Source organism: Ambystoma mexicanum, chromosome 7p (assembly GCF_040938575.1).
Source record: "Ambystoma mexicanum isolate Mex_15411 chromosome 7p, UKY_AmexF1_1, whole genome shotgun sequence".
In the NCBI taxonomy this organism is placed as follows: domain Eukaryota; kingdom Metazoa; phylum Chordata; class Amphibia; order Caudata; family Ambystomatidae; genus Ambystoma; species Ambystoma mexicanum.
Genome location: NC_090939.1, coordinates 644,936,383 through 644,959,076, shown reverse-complemented (window position 1 = coordinate 644,959,076; position 22,694 = coordinate 644,936,383). Strand labels below are relative to the sequence as shown.

Genomic DNA, 22,694 nt, shown 5'->3' with positions numbered 1-22,694 from the left:
GAAAGAAGCAAGCCATTATTATTCAAACTAAGAGGAACATAAGAGCTGCATATAAAGACTGTAAAGCAGCAGACCTACGGAGTCGCAGCAGGCCTGGATTCCCACAGGGGGGCTTGCACCAGTGAAGTAACTTGGTCGGTGCTCGCTCCCCACATCTACGCGCCCCTGCCACGAGGAGCAGGACGGAGAATCCACCTTTTACAATATTTTTGTGAGGAGAAGGCGCAAGTGGGAGGAAGGAGTTGAGGCCAAGGGAGGTGGGAAAACATAAAGACAATCTGGTATTGAATCTAGCTCTCCTATATTGCAGACCCATCTTTAACCAGAGGCCTTACCAAGGGACCGGGAGATGGTTCGAGAGGGCAAATCATCCAACCAGGGCTGGGTGGCGTCCCCGTGGATACCAGGTGAGCGTAACACCATGTCATGTTCTTCTGTTTATTTAATCCTCCAATGATCCTGGCTGTGGGAGCGTCCAGAGTTAAGTGAAAGTATTGTCTGCATTGTTCCTTAGGTATGTGGAGGATTTTAAATATATCGTGCACCGCTTCTAAGTGGTCCATCTATTATTATTTTAATAGGGCTACCTGTTGCTGATTGCACTCTTTTGTGATTCAACCCTTGTTTCAGGCGTATCGGATTGGTAGCAGCCCCCAATGGGCGTGTCAAATCCCCCAAGGGCGCTGCAACCAAGTTCAGTCACAGGCCCAGCCACTGGTGCACTATCTCTGTGTAGAAATAGAATTCACCTCAACTCCATTGTATGTGGTGCCCTGTCGTTTGTCCTGGGACCTGGAAATGCATATTTGCTGTTCCAAATCCTTGCACTTTTTAAGGATCCTATCTGCCTCCTTACGTAAATAATTTTTTTCATCACCCATCTTATTAATCACATTTTCCATATCACTCATTTGCATTTGGCATTCATTGAATTCTTTGTCTCGTCTGTCTTTTTCTTGAAACATTTTAACTATCTCTTGTTCAGCATTTTGAAGATCATTTTCTTTCTCAAAATGTTCTTTTTGTAAAATCCGCATTTCCAAAATAACCTTGTCTTTATCTTGTCTAATATGATCTACCAATCTTTTCAAGTGTTTTTTCATTCTTGCTCACTATCCTCAAACTGATTCTTTCTTTGGGACAATTGAGTATCGAGATCTTTACATTTTGACTGCATATCCTTTTGACATACCTCCAGTTCTACTCTTTTCCTCTTGTTTACTAGCTCCATCCAGTTCAATTTTTAATCTGCTAATCAGCTTGGCATCCTTTTCTTGCATTCGCAGAGACTGATTTAAAATGAACCATGTCTTGACACATAGCCGTATCAGACAATCTTTCTCTGCATATTTATCAGCAGCATTTAATAATCTCAAAAGACAGACCTGGATTATGCTACCTTCTGCAAAAATGCTACCTTCTGCAAAAATGCTGTCCAATGGTTCTTTCTGCACTTCACCATATATGCGGTCATGCCACTCTGTGGCATTATTTGATGACCATGTCCCATGTGCATATAACTTTGCCTCCAGATATTGCACTAACTCTGGGAATGTGGCCTCCATTTGAGACATTCTGATATTCACTTCTAGTGTCACACTGCTCTCATGAAATGGGTTCCCTTTAATGGACGTATGGTAGTGTTGGACACACTTGCCACGCCCAGTAGGTGCTCTACAGCCACTTTCACAGCCAACACACCATGATTTGTAAGATAGGGGTGAATTTGGGATTTGGTGGTATTTTCTTACCGTAAAAATATTGGCGGTAAATTAGTCTTGCACTTAGATTGGATTTGGCATCACATTATTTTAGTGACCATACCTTATTAGCTTATATTGGTGGTAATTTTTGTGGTATTTTGTTTTGCAGTAATTACTTCTGTGGCATAGTGATGAGCATGGTTTTCTTCCTTATACTAAAACTTTCCTTCCTATTAGAATACTTCCCAGTTGTCTGTAGAGAGCCCCAGACCTATTCATTTGATAAGAACCCAATGATTTTATTTAGAGTGCCACCTACAGTTTGTGGCTGGTATCACTGGCTTATCTACATCAAGTAAACTATGTGTCATAAAGTATCACTGGCTTATTTACATCCAGTAATCTATGAATCCGATCCTTTCCCATCAGCATGCAAGAAAAGGGCATTCATCATACCGCACACAAACCTTCGCTTATCTGTTACTTTACTTCGATTGGCAAATGCACTACTGCACTAATATGAGCCTCCCCTTTACACATTAGCTATTGAAAATAATTCACAGATGCATGAATGACACAAACTCCCATTTGTTTTCATAGGTAATTATTATATTGAATTACATTACATGTCATCAAGTCTTACCATGGTTATTTACAGCAGCCTCGAATACAAAAGAAAGCAAAACAGAACAAGCAGGTCTATTTGAAACGTAGATTAATGTTCCCACATTCTCAAAATGACAGGAATAAACATGCAGTGATTTCCAAACCTTTCTGCACTGTAATACATTTTAGACAAACATACGGCATTCAAATGATCCTCACTTGGCAAAAATCTTACCAAGATTAGCACTTCTTTGAAGTTCTCAGCACGACCTTGCTCCACTCGCAAAGGCATGCCTAGTGACAGCGCAAAATGCTTCTGTAAATCTTGTGTGGGGAGCGCCAGCGAGATGTTACCATAGCCAGTGCTCTATAACCCCTTGGAACGCGTCTGTCTTCACAGCCCAGTCTGAACGAATTCCTCTCTGCAACTTTTGCCATTAGCAAAGCTTGGATCCTTCCCATTTTTATGTGGCATGTCTGCCTATAATGCTCCCCCAATTAGGTTAACAAGTATGTGTTCTGTAACAACCCTCATGCTCAAAACAAATGAGCGCTTCAGAACAGAATTATTGTATCTTTTTGGTTTCCTGCTGCAGCATTCTTTCTGCTCCCTGCAAGCTAAGGAAAACACCAGTGTGCATTTAAAATGCATTTCAGTAGTGCCACCAAAACATGTATTTTCACCTCATTTTGCACATGAGACTACATTATAATATTATGGAGATTAGAATTAGTATTTAGCAATGTTAATTAAGTTAGTCAGTTATAAGATTAATGTAGTCTCCATGTATAAGGCATCCAAAAAAAATAATGTGTGCACTTCAATATTTGGTCTGGTAGCACAAAGCTTTTCTATGCATGCATTTCATTCTCTGCAGTTCCAAGTTGGGCTTGGCTGTGTTGTAAAACCTGTACTTTGCATGCCACCAACAACATATTTACATGTTATACTGGCAAAAAAAATATACGTGCCATATTACTGCTGGCAGCAAAATGCCACTACATTTTGCAATAAAAAATGCTATTACATTTTGGTAAAATATATATATGCCCTTACAGTGCTTATAAACAGAGTGGCTGAAGGCATGCCTGGTAAGACAGTGTGTTTACAACTCAAATTAAGCCATTAACTCTCAGAAGACTGCTTGTACAAACACTAGCTGGCACTTAACTAAAGTTTGAGGGACGGGATTGATTAATGCGAGTTTCATTGTCCCTAGGTGGAAGTGTTTTGCGTGTGCAGAGGCTGTCCATAGGGATTAGCATAGCCATGGGCAGACAATGGGTGGGCACAAAACCAAACAACACCTGTTTCCATCGTCATATTTCATTCCGGCAGGTCTTCTTTTGGTTCCCAGTCCACTCCTGTTCCTCCTGATCTGTACTTCAATGCAGCCGTTTTGGCTTACAGATGTCGTTTGCAACATCTAATAAATAGCCTAAACTAAACATTTTGCCAGGAAGAACCATGACTGGTTATTTAAAACAAATGATTTTGGGGGGTTAATCGGTGCCTATAGAGTGAGGTGCAAGCCCTAGGAAATTGGACCTCTGGTGAGGCGGACGAGATTAAGAAGTGAGAGAAGTGAATTTACATCCCTGCAAATTGAGTCTATTTATAATAAGCTGCATGTTCGGAATCAGAAATGTTATGAGAAGGGGATCAGTCAAACTCCATCAAGGTTTGGCATTACAAAAACTGAGGCTCGACAGATTGGTAGCATGGGCTGTGGAAGGGGAGGAGAGTAGAGAGATGGAGGAAATAGTTTGGAAAGTTGTCCTCTACCGATTTAAAAACAACTAATTTACCACCCAGTTCCTGAAGCTTTGGACTCTGCTTTGGTCCCAAGATGTTGAGTTACATCTGTGCCGCATAGACGAGCTTGGTTTTGTAAAATGTAAAATACATAGTTTTCAAAAAGTTGTATTCCATGCCACTTCCAGGAAGTTTTGATAACTGGGGCTTCTACTCCTGGTTTGGCTATCCCTTTAGATGGGGTCTTATTTCAATGAGAGTTGTGGTAGAAGAGGGAGCCAGCAATAGTTGTTGGCACTATTATAAGTATAATGATGAGCTATCGTAATGGTCACTTGCGTTATGCAAATGCCACTCTTCAATTGTAATATATAGTGTAATGGAAAAGGAAGTAACTTCGGATTCCACAATGCTGCCAGTGAGTGAGGACGTGTAGTTCTCTGCTCCGCTTCGGGCCGTATGAGCAAGCCGCACCCTTCCCATCCCGGCGGCAGGCTGGGCGATTGAAATACCCACAGAACCCGATACTGTGGCAGTGTCCCACAGAGGCATTTGCCTGCCTCCCCCCTATGGTGTGAGAGTAAGGATCTGCAGGGACCGAGAGTCGGCAGCAAGTGGAGCCGGCAAAGGAAAGTAGTTTGCCGGTGCAGCCCACAGGGGTGTGGCCTTGCATGCGCAGGTGGCCCCGAAGCGTGATGTGGTGCAGGAGCGAGGAACAGTGATTCAGGGCTCATCAGTGGGAGTAAGGAACGACGATCCAGGCAGGGCACGCGGCCCCGCGAGAGATGCATACAAGTGCAGCCAGGGTTGAAATTGACTGTGGAATTCCCTGCTGGGCCTGTTACTTGAATAATAGCTGGAGGAGGAGGGGATGAGCTGAGGGCCAGGTGGCACTGCCAGTCTATACCTAAGGAGTGTGAATTACAGAAGGCTTGGAGCACTCTGAGGTGTGAAGAGTGCACCTTTCCAGGCCTGTGAGGGTGGCAGGATGGTGTGTGCCCCTGTGGAAGTACAAGGGGGTGCACGTTTGGTGGATCTTCCTGGAATGTGAATGGGAGGGTGCCCCTTTAAGAATCTATCTGGCAGGACTAAAGTGGTGCAAAAGAGAGGCATTGGGGCACAAAGAACACAGAGGGTTGTATAACCTACAATATAAGCTATACGTACACATAAGAAGATAGGCAGTCACAGGCCCAGCCACTGGTGGGAGGCTGCCCCCTGATGTGAGAAGGTATAATATAGGTGGGGTGCGCCACTGAGATGCCAAAACCCAAAGAGAAGGACACCCCAGCCGGAAGAAGTCCAACTCAAATTGTGCAGGAAGGATAACTGGAGCGCTGTTGGCAACCGTGTGCTGAGGGCACAACAAGGGCTCAAAGAAAGGACTGTGAGGAGGACAAAGGGAACGCCCAAAAGAGGGGAGATGGCTCTTAGTAAGGATGATCTTAAGGAATGCCTAAGCGCCATGGAAGGGAGACTTAAGAATACCTTCTAGGACCAGTTTACTTTGTTAAAGGACGAACTGAAGAACTCCCTGTCTGAAGTTAAAGGGGAGGTTGAAAGTGCTGGGCGAAGGGTGGATGTCACGGAACAGAGCCTTGCAAAAATTTCGGATGAGATACTGCCAGTGGTCGAAGTGAGCGGGAGCGGTGCTCCTCTACTTTTTTTAATTACCTTTTACAGCTTCTATACTTTTTATTTTAAAAAGAAACCGTCCCAGAATGGTTTTCTTTTAAAACAAAAGTGTAGGAAGAAGTTGAAACTTGCACTTTCAGTGCACTGCACTGAACATTCCCTTAAACAGCAGGTGCAAGTGTCTGGGGGTGTGAATTGTGTGTGGGAGGGGATGTGGTGATGGGGTTTGTGGGCGCAGGCCTGCAGGGAACATAGTTCCACTACTTCTTTTCGTACACTTCGACCACTGGATACTGCTGAACAGTGAGCTTTTGGATCAGTTGGCCAGGGTCACACATCATTTGGAATTGCAGGCAGAGGACTTGGAGAACCGTTCGTGCAGGTCCAACATTGGCTTAGGTGAGTCCATACAGGATAATGATTTAAAGAGCATAATCCAACCATGTTTGGTACCTTATTGACAGACATACAGCCGGAAGATATTGGTATTGACTGTGTGCATAGAGTGGGGTTGTTGGCTTGGGAGCTGAAGGGGGCAAGGAGAAGGGAGCCCAGACCTAGACCGAGAGATGTACTGGTTTCCCTAACCTTGTATGGTTTAAAAGAGAACATTTTGTGGGCCGCAAGATTTGATGGGAACATTTCAGTGAATGGGGGACAGGTGCAGCTGTTCCAGGACCTGGCTTTGGGGACTGTACAAAAGCAAAGAGACACGGGCCAAGTGACACAGGCTTTAATTGCGAAACAGATCTCATATAAATGGACATTTCCGTTTGGCTTACTGTTCACTTGGAGGTTGTACAGCACCGAATCGCATCATGTGCGACAGGCTGGCACTTCTGAATATGGAGAAAGAAGCGGGGCATGGAGAAAGGCCCTCCTCCCAAAGTGGGATGCGACAATGGGACCGGTCTATGGTGCAGGGGAGGAAGGGTGATGGGGGTGTAAAGATGAAAGGTCCACTGGGGAGAGGTCCAGGGTGAGGAGCGGATGGGGGTATGGATGGTGCCTCCTAGTAGTATATGTGGAAATCGAGTACAGGAAGAGGAGGGTGACGATGGAGGAATGTATAATGGTATGGGGTCTGGAGCGGAGGACTGGTGGATAATGTTTTAGGATCAGGGGGAGGTGTTACTTACCAGGGGTCATGGGATTTTCTTAGGCCAAAGCTTTGGGGGTGGTGCCTGAGTGTATCATAGGATCTTTGGCCTAGTCCTGAGATGGCTTGTTGGGGGACGGGGGGTGGAGGGGTTTGTTTGAGGGGGGGCAGAGGTTGTGGGAAAATGGGCAGTATCGGATAAGCAGGTCAATTTTAAATGGACGTTCAAGGTTGTGTCATATAATGTGAGGGGGTTAAAGTCGCCTGTAAAGCATAAAAAAGTAGAACCCCTAATGAGAAAGTAGCATGCAGATGATGTTATACTGCAGGAGACGCATATTAAGAGGGCTGACAAGTTCGCATAGAAATGGCAGTATTTTTCTCGCATTTCTTGGTCCAATGCGATGGGGAAGACATCTGGGGTATTGATGGGGCTCAGAGACTCATTAAGGGCTACGATTGTGCGGTCTCTGGCAGATGCGGAGGGGATGTATCTATTTGTATTAGTGCAGATGGAATATAGACAAATCACTTTGGTAACGGTATATACACCTAACACAGGGCAAGTTGGGTTTTTGCGGGAGACGGTAGCGAAGCTGGAGGGTTTTGCAGTAGAGGATTGTCATTTGGCATGAGACCACACTATTGATAGAAACGGGGGTGTGATGAAGGGATCAGTCCTCCCACCACGGGCACTGAAGGAGAGTTTTGAATCTTTGACACTATGAGTGGTTTGGCGGACTAAGAAGGGAAATGGATGGGTCTATATGTGTTTTTCACATGTATATCAACCCCAGTCTAGAATTATGTGTGGGTAACCACTAGGCCAAGGGGTGAGGTAAAGGAAATAGATCTGGGCTCCATTTCATTGTCTGATCACGCCGCTCTGTCCGCGACGGTTAGGGATGCGGGGTCGCACATGGGGCTATGGGTTTGGATGTTTCCAATCAAGCTGTTGAATGGCGTGGTGGCGGCAGAGGTGATTAGGGACAAGATGTATGAGTGTTTCGAAGGGATTGTGTCCTCCGACGTATTCCTTATCTTAGATAGAAATCCTTCAGCTTTGCTGGCCTCGGAAAATTTTTTCGCCAGAGGGCGCTGCGCGTCGATGATCGCCGAGTCGATGACCCTCGACGGCCTCCGTGCCGACGTCGACGTCATCCTGCCTATAAAGGCCGCGCGCAGCGTCCGTTGCTCAGTTCCGTTTTTCCGCGCTTCGTTGTGCCTCGGAACACCGTTGCTCAGTTCTCGTCAAGATAACGTATATAATAACTACTATTTACCTCGATATCGATGGCATCCTCCTCCGACCCGACGACCCCTCGGTCCGGTTTCAAAAAGTGCCGAGACTGCGGGAAGAAAATGTCGTTGACGGACCCTCACAGGGTCTGTTTGTGGTGTCTGGGAATCACGCACCAGAGTTCGGAGTGTGAGGAATGCCTTTCCATGACGGCGAAAGCCTTGAAAGAGCGTAGGGGGAAGCTCGAGAGAGGTAGGTCAACTTTAACTTCCTCGAAAGCTTCTTCGGTAGAGTCGAGACGTTCGTCTCCTCACCATAAAAAACACTCTCGATCTAGATCACGAAGTGGCTCCCACCACTCGTCGACATCGAGACACTCGAAGAAGAGACGTAGGAGATCCCCTTCGTCATCTTCGTCGAGTTCTCCTGAGAGAGTTCATTGCCCCACAAAACGCAGCTCGCAAGCTGAGTGGGAGGAATTCAGGAAAAAGATGCTAAGCGTCTTCGAGAAAGCGGCCTCGTCCCCCTCGAAGACAGCTGAGGGTGATACCCCGGGTAAAAAACCCAAAAAATCTAAACGCCGCGAGTCGCAGTACCCGGCGGAAAAGTCAACCCGAAAGCGCCTCGAGCCATCGGGAGATAAAGCATCATCGACGCCATCGTCGAAAACTCCTTCGAAACAGAGGTCGGCGCCATCGACGCCGTTGTCGAAGGATTCATCGGCGCATCAGTCGATCGAGTCGACGCCGACGTCGACGCCGATATCGACGCCGGTGAAGGAAAGAACCACGGCTACTCCACAGCCAACGGTTAGACAAAAGACCTCCGACTCGACGCCGAGAACGTCGACGTCGTTCTCGAGCAAGACTCCGATCCTTTCGAGTTCTTCGAGGCCTAGTACACATTTCTCGACGCTTTTCACGGCGCCTTCGAGTACTTTCACGTCGGTGTCGACGACATCGACGTTTTCAAGGCCTGTGATGATGGCTCCTTCTGCATTGGAAATGGGGTTTATACCATTCCAAAAACCAATGTATCCCCCTTTAACCTCGATTTTTGAGGAAAGGGAGGATTCAGACCAAGATATTGATTTACAGAGGACCACATCACCAGAGCCAGAGACTTTCGCCTCTGAGGAAGGAAGATTAAAAAATCTTCAGGATGCACTTCAGGAAGCTAGTGGCTTGGACACTTCTCCTGAAGCAGAATTTATCAAACCAGACCCAGGAGAACATGCGGAGACTCCATATAGAGCTCTGATGTCTAGAATCATAGAATTTATGGGTTGGTCTGCACCTTCTCCTGCCTTTCAGCAGGATGACCTCACTGACATACTGGACAAGGGCCCACAGGAGGATCCTGTGGTTCCATTTCACTCTGCTCTACAGAGAAGGATTTTGACAAACTGGGAAACGCCAGAAATTATCCCGGCAGTAAATAAAAAACTGTCAACAAAATACAGGGTGGCTAGTTCTGACCCTGAATATTTGTCAAAACACCCTACTCCTGAGAGCTTGGTTGTACAGGCTGCAACCTCATCAGGCAGCACATCTGCATACCCCACTGCTCCGCAGGATAGGGATGACAAAAAATATGATGCCATGGCTAAGAAGGTTTTTTCTGCCTGTAGCATGGCGTTAAAGTCTATTAACGCGACCTGTACGCTCGCTAGGTTCAGCCACACCCTTTGGGAGTGCGCTTCATCAGCGGCTGACTGCCTCCAAGAAGGAGAGGAAAGGGACGCATTTTTAAACATCATCAGGGATGGTAAAGATGCGATGTGCGAGACCCTACAAACTGGCCTAGATTCTGCTGACAGTATCAGCAGGGCCATGGCGGCAAGTACCACAATCCGCAGGCATGCGTGGTTGAGGAAGTCTGGTTTTGCCTCTGACGTGCAGACCAGGCTTTTGAATATGCCCTTTGACGGTTCTACCCTCTTTGGAAAGAAGGCGGATGACAGTTTGGAGAAACTGCAAACGTCCAAGGCAGCAGCCAAGTCATTGGGAGCTGCTATCCGTCAGAATACCTTTCGTCCTTCGGGATCATCGTGGAGAGGACGGTCCTTTCGTTACTATTCCTCATATGGAAGGGGCAGGGGACGACCGGCTCAAAGAGGCCAAGGAAGATTTACCCGTGGTGGACGGGGTAGGGGAAAGAAAGCCGCACCCGCAGGAGCAGGAGCCACTTTACCTTCGGCAACTGCATCAGCCGCTTCAAAACCACTCTGAGGTCTCCCCTCACAGAACACCAGTAGGGGGCAGGTTAACTCACCATCTGACGGAATGGCAGGCTATTACGTCAGATGCTTGGGCTCTGGAGACAGTAGCCCAAGGTTACTGCCTGCCCTTCCTACATATCCCTCAGAGTCATCCACCGGGGAACAACCCTTTGAAGCTTCCAGATCCGCTCCTCTTGCAGGAGGTTTTAGACCTGCTAGAGAAAGGTGCCATAGAACTGGTACCTGTAGCGGAAAGGAACAAGGGTTGGTACTCCCCCTACTTCATAATACCGAAGAAGGACGGAGGACTGAGACCCATCTTAGACTTACGGGAATTGAACAAATTCCTCCGAAAGGACAAGTTCAAGATGGTGACTCTCTCTCAGATCCTTCAGGCCCTCCAGCTTCAGGACTGGTTGGTATCTCTAGACCTCCAGGACGCTTATTTCCATGTGCCGATCCATCCCAGGCACAGGAGATACCTGAGGTTCGCAATTGGCAGCTCTCATTATCAATTTCGAGTTCTGCCATTTGGGCTAACCTCCGCCCCGAGGGTCTTTACCAAGCTAATGTCGGTTGTGGCTGCAAGTCTAAGGAGGGAAGGGATTCATGTCTACCCTTACCTAGACGATTGGTTGATCAGAGCTGTATCTTCGGAACAGGCTCAGAGACAACTAGATTATGTTTGCCACTTCCTTCACAAGCTGGGCTTCTCCCTCAATTTAAAGAAGTCACAGATGATACCATCACAGAGACTCCAATTCATTGGAGCAGTCCTGGACACTTCCCTGGGAAAAGCCTTGCCACCAGAGGTGAGGGCTCGAGATATTCTGCAGATGGTCATCAGATTTCAGAATGCCCAATATCTCCCAGCCTACGACTTTCTGAGGTTGCTAGGCCTCATGGCATCCTGCATATTCCTCGTGCCGGAGGCTCGCCTGAGAATGAGATCCCTCCAGTGGGCACTGAGAACTCAGTGGTCACAGTTCTCAGGAAGGATGACAGATCTCCTTCGGATCCCGGTCAAAGTAGCCCGAGACCTTCAGTGGTGGGCCTGTCGGGAGAACATCCTGAAAGGAGAAATGTTTTGGCAACCATGGCCGGAGATAACAGTAGTCACGGATGCCTCACTCACGGGGTGGGGAGCTCACGCCAACGACTTGACCATCAGCGGTCGTTGGTCTCCATCGGAGTCCAGACTACATATCAACCTGTTGGAGCTGAGAGCCATCAGACTAGCGCTGAAGGCTTTTCTGCCGTCTGTACGGGGAAGAAACGTCCTAATAATGACGGACAATACAGTGGCCATGCACTACCTCAACAAAAGAGGAGGCGTAGGCTCACTACCACTGTGCAGAGAGGCGATGCAGCTCTGGTTTTGGGCAATTCAGGAAGGAATCTCTCTATCGGCAATTCACCTAGCCGGAGAGAAGAACTTGACAGCGGACGCTCTGAGCAGGCAGAGCACAGTCTCTCACGAGTGGGAGATAGCTCAGGAAGTCCTTCAAGAGATCTTCGCCCTTTGGGGAACCCCTCAAGTGGATCTGTTCGCCACCAGTATCAACAGGAAGTGCGACAGATTTTGCTCAAGGGAATTTCCCCCGAGAGGAGCTCTAGGAGATGCGTTCGTAGTGGACTGGGAGTTCCCACTTCTGTACGCGTTCCCTCCGGTCCCTGTCATTCCTCAAATGATCAGGAGGTTGAGAAGGTTTCGGAAGACCATGATCCTAATTGCCCCGGATTGGGCCAGGAGAACGTGGTACCCGGACCTTCTAGACATGTCCATCTGCCCTCCAATTCGACTGCCATACAGAGAGGATCTTCTCTCGCAGAAGGAAGGTCAGGTTCTCCATCCAGCCATCAAGACCCTCAACCTTCACGCTTGGTGTCTGAAAGGTTGAGGTACAAGGATTGGGACCTTCCGGATGATGTTATGGAGGTGTTGCTTTCGGCCAGAAGGCCGGCAACTAAAACTCTATACCGCTGCCGTTGGAACAAATTTTGCAGCTGGTGCAGAGAAAAGAATATTGAACCCTTTTCTTGTGGTACACCTATGGTGTTGTCATTCTTACTTTACCTGGCTAATTCAGGCCTACAGGTTGGCACAATTAAGGGCTATCTCGCAGCGCTATCAATCTTTAAGCGCACTGCAGAGGAGCCTTCATACTTCAAAATTCCATTGGTAATACAATACCTAAAAGGATTAACTAATGTTTATCCCCCGAAACCTTTTCAAGTTCCCTTATGGGATTTAAACCTAATTTTAAACTTCCTAAAGGGTGCCCCTTTTGAACCACTACACTCTTGTTCATTGAAGCTTCTCACCCTCAAAACTGTTTTGCTAATAGCATTGACATCTGCTAGAAGGGTTAGCGAGTTGCAAGCCTTATCGTGTAAACCTCCACATACAATCTTTTACAAGGACAAAGTTGTTCTTCAGGTGAAGCCTAACTTCCTCCCGAAGGTAGTCTCGGAGTTTCACATCACTCAGAAGATTATATTACCTTCTTTCTACCCTCCTCCTCATCCGGGGAAGGAGGAAGAGAGACTGCACAGGCTGGACCCTAAGCGAGCCTTGAGCTTCTATATCAGCAGATTGGCTAAGATCAGACAAGCAGACCAACTCTTTGTAGGTTATGCAGGACATAAGTTGGGCCTTCCAATAACAAAACAAACCATCTCCAGATGGATTATTTTAGCCATTCTGGAGTGCTACAAATTGGCAGGAAAGGAGCCTCCTCAAAATCTAAGGGCTCATTCTACCAGGGGTATCGCAACATCCTCAGCCCTTCAAAGAGGGGTGCCAATTCGAGATATATGTGCGGCTGCCACATGGTCGTCCGCACATACATTTACCAAATTCTATAGCCTGGATTCCTCCTCTAGTCAAGAAACTAGATTCGGCAAGGCTGTGTTACACTCTGTCCATTCTGGAAGGGTAACATAACTTTTATTACTCCCGCCTCCAGTCACAATACCACTGCTATGGGAGTCTATCTAAGATAAGGAATACGTCGGAGGACACAATCCCTTCGAAGAACTAGTTACTCTTACCTTGTAACGTTCTTTCGATGGGATGTTCCTCCGACGTATTCCTTATCGACCCTCCCATCCATCCCCGCAGTATGACTTCCTGTGGGTTTGCAGCCTATGCTCCTTCAAGGTGATTAGTCTAATCCAAAAACATTACTGGGGACTACAAAACGGAACTGAGCAACGGACGCTGCGCGCGGCCTTTATAGGCAGGATGACGTCGACGTCGGCACGGAGGCCGTCGAGGGTCATCGACTCGGCGATCATCGACGCGCAGCGCCCTCTGGCGAAAAAATTTTCCGAGGCCAGCAAAGCTGAAGGATTTCTATCTAAGATAAGGAATACGTCGGAGGAACATCCCATCGAAAGAACGTTACAAGGTAAGAGTAACTAGTTCTTTTCTGTTAATGACAATCGAGCTGTCTCGCTAGAAGGACCTTGGGATTATTAATTTATTAAGGGATGCCTTTAAGGCAGTGATGCGTGGGGAACATATTGCTTTGTGTTCTCAGCGTGAGAAGCAGAGAGGGAGAATAGAAAAGGACCTGGAGGATCAATTACCGGAGGTCCAACAAGCTATTGCAAAGCATAGAATGAGGGCTTTGTATAAAAAATTGAAGGAACTCTTTAGCCAATTAGAATTGCTGCAGACCAGCAGGGTAGCGAGATCCCTGCTGATGACTAATCAGAGGTACTATGTGCAAGCCAATAAAGCGGATAGGCTGTTGGCTTGGGAGCTGAAGGTATCAGAGGCAGCTAGGACGATACTGCAGTTAACACCAAAAATATGCTAGACAACTGACCAAGGTTAGCACGGTTGTTCAATATGATGGCGGCTAGCGCAGGGGGGGGGGGTTAACACCATCCATGACATAGGCAAAAGTACTGGTATTTGGGAACTAGGTAAAGATTTGTCGAAATGTGGGTCTTGTAGACCTATCGCATTGATGAATATTGGTGCAAAATGTACACAAGTATTCTGGCAGCGAGATTGGTGGCACTTCTTCCGGGTTTGATCAACACTGATCAATCAGGGTTCATTATGGGTAGACCTGGAACAAAACTAGGAGGGTCGTCCATTTAAAAGAGCAGGTCAACACAAAGCAGATTCCATCAGTGCTTGTTTCGTTGAATGCCAAGAAGGCATTTGACTGGGTGGAGTGACTATTTCTGTTTGCCGCCATGGAGCAAATGGGAACTAAATTTATACGGATGGTACAGGCAAATTACTAGGCTCCCAAGAAACGTTTGTCGATTTTAATAAGCACATGTCCGTAGCATAGCAATAGGCTGGGGAGCGAGCCGGGGATGTCCCTTGTCACCCCTTCTATATGTAACATATCTGGAGCAATTTATGGTAAAATGAGGTCGCCGATATAGGGCATACCTTTTGGTGGGGTGGAGCATAAGATAGTGGCCTTCGCGGATGATATGCTAATAACACTGACACATCTGGAACTGTCCATACCGGTGCTTGTGGCGGAATTGACAAAAATAGAGCAAGTGGTGGGCCTCCAGGTTAACATGGGGAAGTCAGAGTTGTTAGATTTGGTCCTTTCTCCGGAGCAGAAAGACATTTTACCTTCCTATTCTCTGTTTGCGTTGCTGACAACTGCATTAGATTCTTAGGGGTAAATATAACCAAGATGGTATCGTAGATGTTTGATAGTAACTACCTGCGAGTGCTCCAACAGGTGAAGAGGATTTGGGGAGGTGGACCCCACTCTGTATTTCATGGCTATAAAGGGTAGCCACCATTAAGATGTTGACCCTTCCGAGAGAACTTTACTTTCCGAGCTCTCCCGATACCGGTCCCACGCTCGTTCTTTGTGGCATTGAATAAAGTGGTCTCAAGATTTTTATGGCACAATAAAACCCTAGTGGCATTACATACTTTAATGGAACCAAGAGGGGAGGGCGGGGTGGGCCTTAAGAATGTAATAAAATATTATGAAGCTGCACATTTGTGGATGCTTCGGGAATGGTTAACGGGAGATACCTCAACCCTGGGTGAGGATGGATGGGGCAGTGGCGGGATGCCCCTTGAACAAGGTTCTTTTGTTGCATCATCAGGATAGGCCCCAGAACACGCGGATCAGTCTGTTCCTGGCACTGGTTGTGATGTATGGGACTGATTATTAGAAAGGATCTCTAGCCATACGCCCATCTCCATTTACCCCACTCTTTGGGAATCCAAAGTTTCAACCAGGGATGATACAAGGAGCAATGGTGGAAAGTGGGGTGTATTAATTTGCGATGATGCAGGGACCTGATATTTGTACGTTTGAAGAATGTAACAGTGTGTGGGTCTGTCTTAGAAGGATAGATTGGAGTATTATCAAGTGAGACATTGGATAGCTAGCTTAGGGGGGAGAGCAGTAGTGGAGAGAGAGCTAACATTGTTTGAGAAGTGTATAACCACACGTTCAGGTAACAAACAAAACGTGTCAAACTATATTCGATTTTGATGGAAGGGGAGATGGGACAGGTTTGGGATTATATGCGCAGGTCGGAAAAGGCATTGGGGATGGACCTCCCAATGGAGCACTGGGAACATTTATGGGCTAATACCCCCAAACTGACATGGTCGATCCAGGTGAGAGAAGCGTGGTATGAAAAATGGTTCAGTGGCATTACACCTAGAGAGATTGCATAAAATGTTTCCTGCATCCATAAAAGAGTGCTGGGGGTATGTCGCACGAAAGGGGATTGGAGACAAAGCATCAAAGTAGAACAAGTGGTCAAAACGTTAGGTTTTTACCTGGATTCTAACCTTTCTTTCAACAGACAGGTGAACTCTCTAGCCTCTTCCACAGCTTACACGTGTAAATTGATCCATGCAGCTAAACCCTTTCTGTCCGACACTAGCTGTGTGACCCTCGCTAAAGCCCTTATACTGTCCCGCCTGGACTATTGCAATGCCCTCTATCTTGGTTCTGCCAAATCCACTACTTACAAATTACAAACTCTTCAGAACAACGCTCTCAGAGCGTCACTGGGCATCCCCAGGAGAGCTCACATTACTGCACATAGCCAACAAAACAACTGGCTTTCTATCAATGACAAAATTCTCTGCATGACTTACCTACAAATCTCTCAATAACATTGCACCAACTTACCTGATTAACAGATTTCACAGACAGACCTCCCTGAGACCTACAAGAACAGCATACAAAGATTGCCTCTCTGTCCCCAACTTTAAACGCTCCACCTTAGGGGGTAACAGCTTCCCAGTGAAAGCAGCGAAACTGTGGAACTCCCTACCGCCAACCCTCAGAATGGACCTGCCGTATCAAAACCTCCGAACTAAGATTACTATTTGGTTGAAAACGTAGGCCTTCCTACATACCTAGGTACCAAGTCATCATATTCTTATCTGCTTACACTGCTTCCACTGGCACTCATGTACACATTTGTACATTTTCTTGTATAGTTATGCTTTTACCTTGATTGTGTCTATGTACATATTCCACTTGCGCTCATGTGCACATTTGTACATTATCTTGTATAGTTATGCTTTTACCTTGACTCTGTGTATGTACATATTGTTGTTGGCCTAACCAAGCTTCGCATATCCTTGTATCTGTTGCGCCCTGTTACCCCAGGGTATGCCGGCGCATTACAAATAATAAACAAACGAACAAACAAACAGACCTATTCGGGGAAGAAGTCACTGCCCAGATAAAGAAAATGGTGACCACCAATGTAAATTTGACCCCTAGGGAATGACTGTGCGGTTTGTTTGACCCAGAGATTCGCTTTCCCACTAGGGCAGATAACAAAGCCTTCATGTTAATGGTAATAGCAGCATGGCTGGTGATGGCGTATTGCTGGAAACCGAGGCAACCACCCACGATACGGGACAGGCTGTATAAATTGTGGGGGTTTATGCCAATGGAATGGATGACTTTTAGCCTGCAAGGGGAAATGCTGAGATTCCAAAGTGACTGGGCAATGGTTCTGGATTTTCTCAAAGGTACGGTAGTGGTGCCCTCACAACTTAAGAATATTGAATATTATGCACATTGTATAATGCTGTGTTTATGGGCTGCAATGTGGAATATATAGTAACACAACTTTGGGCACGGGGAAGGGGCTGGGGTCTAGGGAGGGAGGTTGGGGTTGAAAGTTGTTTCATTTAAAAATACTGTAAAAAGAATTGAAAGGAACTTCAACATTTAATGGGAGAAAATGATAAATGGACTAGGAAGACTTTTAGGAAGACTCTGAAGTAGTCTGTAAGGTGAACACATGCATGTGTTCAAGTTATCTTGGGTTAATATTGAGTGCCCTAGATTCTGACTGGCAGGAGAAGGGCAGCTATAGAGCATCCCTTGCATGGGAGAGGGCACAGGTGGGATCATTAACAAGTATGTTGCTCCCATGGTCAATAGAATGATCACGAATTGAACTCTGGTACAATTGTCTGGTGCATGGATTTATGTTTAGAAAAAATGGAACTCCATCTCTAAAAGTGCAGAGGCCTTCCTGGGATCTTCAATTATTTATGTGTTTACTGTAGGTGGGTTGAAAGGTCTTCTATGCTGCATTCATTAGATCCATACGTGATAGAACTCTGAATTCCTATTTTCCAGTTTAGCTTAAAAAGTAGAATAGTACATTCCTATTCTCTGATTTATTTACAGGAAACGTTTGAAGAAACATTGCTGTGGATCAAAACTCATGGCAGCGTTTTGCAGGACAGTTCAGAAATACACTTTTGGACTAAAGGTATTGTGTTTTTTATTTCCAAAAACAAATTGATTAACTGTTAATTGTATGGAATATGCATCCAATGAACAACTGCTCAATATTTAAAATATACATTGCTAGCAAACTGGTTACAAGTGCTTTGTTGTGACCGAAACAACTGTTTTAGAACACTTCGTCTGTAAGGCCTATACATACATATACATACATGACGTAACTCAAGAAAATGTTTTATATGTTGCCAAGCCATCTTTCAATATGTTTTCATTAAAAGAAACATTTTTGCATTCATTGTTGCTGGCTGGATGGGAGCAATTACCCCAGCCAAACGCCAAACTATTCATAGAGTAGATGCTACAAACTTTCAGTTGTCCTTTTAGTTTTTTTGTGAGAAACCCAGGAATGACTGCATCTTTCTCTAAAATGTTACATTCGATTGATGAGGTATGATTGAAACCTGCTGCTTTATTTAAGGAGCATAAGTCTTTGTTTCGGAACATAAGAGGATAGTCTTTCCACATTGTTTCTGTAGCATTCACCTCTAGATCAGCCAGGTTGGTTGTGATTGAGTGTTGTCATTATCTGGAAGCTCCCTACTGGACTCTGTTTCAGGATCATTTCAACGATAGTATGATGGCTGTTAAATAAAGGCGCATAAAGGAAATGTCGAATATGTTATTGATGGCCTTTGTGTATTCCTTTAAATCCTTTAGTAGAAAGTATTTGAAATGTGTATAAAAACAAACATAATCATGTAAATCTTAACTTTTTCTGTTGTAAGCTAATCAGCAACGTTTTTTATAATTGATAATCCTTGTTAATCATGCAGTTGTGTTAAAATAAAAATGCACTATAAATGTTTCGGGTTCTCATTAAAAATGCCTTGGCATGATCTGATGAAAGCAGCTGGTTGATATCTTTTCTGGCCACCATTAGCTAACTGGTGAAGCATTATATCTTTCTGAAATGTAAGATGGAGATGTAGATTCCCAATTTCTCGTGTGTAAATTAATCCAAATATAGTTCAGTAATACAAAGGCCACGGCTATTGCTCTTTACAGAAGTTTAATCATTTCTGCATTGCCTGATTTTACAACATTTTAGCCATTTATTCTCTGTATCTGATAGTTCTACTTTTGCCACAGTAAATTGAGTCTTAAAATAAGTGTTGAGACACTTTTAAAAAATCTTAAAAATGTAACATTTTCTTTCAGAATGTGACACTAAATCAGTCATGGTCTCTCACATGGACTGAATGCATCCGTCATAAATTTACAAAATCTCGTATTCCAAGGGAGGTAAGTTTCTGCTTGTGAACATCTAGTTATCAATAAGTACTGAATTTCTGTGGTTTGCAACTGCTCGACAGCCAAAGACACTTTTGGTTTTGGGTAAAATAATAATCACAATGGTATTTCTTTATTGTGGCATTTTTATTGAAAGGTCTGCTACATTTTCTTCTAGCTTTTTTCACTTTTCTGAATACCCTTTTTAAATTTCAGGTTTTGGTGGCTTTTGTTTTAACATCTTTAAGTAATTACAATAAAAAATGGGTTAAATAATAATATTGGTCTCTCTACTGTCGCAATCATCTAAACTTGTTCGATGGTTTGTGCAACCTTTTTTCATTTCTTCCCTTTTTTTACTGCACATTGCACTACCTTTTGAAATTTGGGTTTTAGTGACTGTGAGGGGATAGATACTACATATTCGTATCTAGATGTTCACCTCCTACAGAAAGCTTGATACAGCCTTGATATTATCATCTTGCCGCTTGCAAAGTGTTGACTCCTTTTCACATGAGATCCTGCTATGGTCAGATGCTCGCATCACCTCCTGTGGGCGTTGGCATGGGGAAGACAGCTACAGGCGAACCCCACATTTCATTAAGGTGGTGGCGTGAGAGGTTTTAGGAAAGTGTACAGTATACTGATTGTGTCTGATATAGCACATGCTAATCTATTCCAGGCATTTTATATAAAATATATAAATATATAAAACATGGGACGGCAAGTAGAGTACAATATCTTTTGGATGCTTTTGTTGGCCTCATTTCCGATGTTTATTTGCTGCACCAAAGAATGAGTATATAAAAGCACATACAAAAATCGGGGGTTAAATGCAAACTAAAACACTAAATACAGCATAGGTGTAAACGTTTACTGAACGCATTAAAGGTAACCATGGTAGAGGCCACCAGGGGTGCAGGCACGATGGCGACCTGCCAGTGAAGCTCTGTACAACCCACCCCTCACAACACTCATGTGGAGAAACGGCAGCTCAAACCCACAGATCATCCATCGCTAGGAGTTCCAAGACGAATGCCGTGGATTGAAAATGAGTGGTATCCGAGCAAAAAGCAAGTTATCAGGCCCGAAGCAGAGCCCTGGCTGGTGCGAGAACAGATCGTAGACTGTCCTGTGCTGGAGTGAGCAACTTCAGGGAGAGGAAGGCCTCCTGATGTTGTATTCGCTTGTAACAAGTCCATGTTCAGCTTTCGGAATGGTTTTAGCAAGCATCCCCTTTTCAATTAAGGACACACGGCCACTCCGGTAACCGAAAAAAATATTCAACAATGGATATAATGGTTTTTACTTCTCGCGCGAACACTACGCCTTTCACAATTGGTGTTCGTGCTACATTTACATTTTTAAGAATTGGATTCAGAGCAACAAACAACATTTACTCGCTTTTTAAGTATACGCGAGGTTAGAGCTGGTTACGGTTACCGGCAAGGCTTGCTGAGTGAACCTGAACGCTGAGCTTCACTCACCGGTTCCAGGAACACTGCAGTTGCGCATTGCTTCATTTTCGGATTCTTGTTGTTTGCAAGGTCCAGCACTCTGATGAGGGAACTTTTAGGACTTGTCTCTGGAGTTCCAGCAGGATGCCACCACATTTTCAGCTCGATTCGGAAGACCATGCCCTGCACAGTGGTTCGAGGCCCCCAGGGTATTGGGGTATTGCAGCACTGCAAGGTCGCAGCACAACATGTCGGGGTCAGCTGTTTTGGGATCCCCAGGTCGATTGGAAGGACACGTTGCAGCTGGCTCTGGTTACACACCTGACTCTCTGGTCGCTAGAAATCGCTACAGGGGTTGACTTCCTTGTCGGCTTCCAGGATCTGACTTTTATGCAGGAACCCAGCCAATCAAACAGCCATGCAATATTCAAACTTGGGGGAGTCGGTGGGGGTGGCAGTCCTTTCAGGCCAGCCTCCCAGTTTGACCTGGATTCTCGCAGTCCGGCTGGAAGACAAAGGGGTGCAAGGTTTTGGACTATTGCCTCGCTTTCTGCCTTCACAGGCACTCTAGAGCCTGGACAGGCAATCCACAGTATTCCCGCCTAAGATAAAAATCACACAAAGGACTTTCCTGCCCTGGATGTCGGGGGAAGGAACAAGAATGAACAAGTAACACTAAAATGGCAAAAAAAAGAAGGCGGGTGATTTTGGTAAAATCGGCACCCATGGGTGCCTTTACTGGGGCTGAGGAAACAGCTTGTGGTAAAGATGCACTGAATTAATAAAATAGTTCACTCCCACCAGCCAATAAAGGTAAGTTTGTCCTTGTAACATAAATGTTGCAATTAGAATGGGAAAGGGGATGCATTGTATCTCCCAAGCACTCCACATAAGGTGGGGTGGTCTCGACGCATGCTAAAATAGACGCATCAGCATACATGTGAGCTTGCTAAGACAAGATGTCGGAGCACTCACTGAACGCATAGGAACACTTGAACAGACAGTAGCGGAGAATACCAGCGGCCTTAAGGACACTTCTGAAGAAGTCAGGGTACTGCAACAACAGGTGCGTAATCTGGAGGGCAGGGCAGAGGATGCGGCAGACAGAGCTAGACGCAATAATGTAAGAATGATTGGACTTCCGGAAGGAGAAGAAGGGGCAAACACGACAGAATACATAGGGACCATGCTGCAGCAAGAAATTGGTCCAGGCGCCCTCACCCAAGGCTTCATGGTTGAAAGGGCGCAAAGGTCACTGAATAGGAAACCACCGCCTGGCGCCCCGCCGAGACCAATTATAGCCCGGATTCTGAATTACTGAGATAGGAAAAAGATCCTCAAACACTTCCGCAAAGGAGGGATGATCCAACGAGAGTCCGCCACGATAACGTCATATCCGGATTATACCCTGCAGGTGCAGAAGCAAACAATGGACTACATATCCGACTGTGCGGCTAACCTGAAGTACATGTTGCTGTATACGGCTAAACTCCAAAGAAGCTCTAGCTCGGTCAATAAAGGAGCTGACAGACCACCTAGGCGCTCTTGAAACCAGAGTTAATGACCTGGAAAATACTCTCTGCGAACATGCCCACGGCAATGAGGACCTCACGGAAAGAGTGAGGACCATTGAGTAACACTTAAAGGACATATGGGCAAAACAAGCGGATCTCGAAATCAGGTCAAGGAAGAACAATGTGCGACTTTGCGGAATTCCCCGCCAGGTCCTGGATCAAGACTTGCCTGAATATGTCACAGCGCTATTCAAGGCCACCTTAGATATTCCCCCATCGGAAGACCTTGTACTGGATAGAACCCATTGAGTATACTCCTCAACCCAGCTCAAAAGAAACCTACTGCCAGACATCTTCGCGCGTGTGCATTTCTTCCGCCAGAAAGAGAAGATCATGCAGGCGGCCAGAAATTCATCCTCAATACAGTTTCGAGG

The 22,694-nt window shown here is 45.7% G+C and overlaps 1 protein-coding gene across 1 annotated transcript in view; it reads left to right on the top strand.

Moving 5' to 3' along the window:
* Positions 1 to 22,694, top strand: part of MRPL30 (mitochondrial ribosomal protein L30) — a 191,170-nt gene that overhangs the window by 31,434 nt on the left and 137,042 nt on the right. Inside the window, exons 3-4 of the mRNA XM_069636683.1 lie at positions 17,940 to 18,024; positions 19,218 to 19,301. Coding sequence (XP_069492784.1) covers positions 17,977 to 18,024; positions 19,218 to 19,301 — 132 coding nt within the window. The 5' untranslated portion in view covers positions 17,940 to 17,976. The remainder of the gene's footprint in view (positions 1 to 17,939; positions 18,025 to 19,217; positions 19,302 to 22,694) is intronic.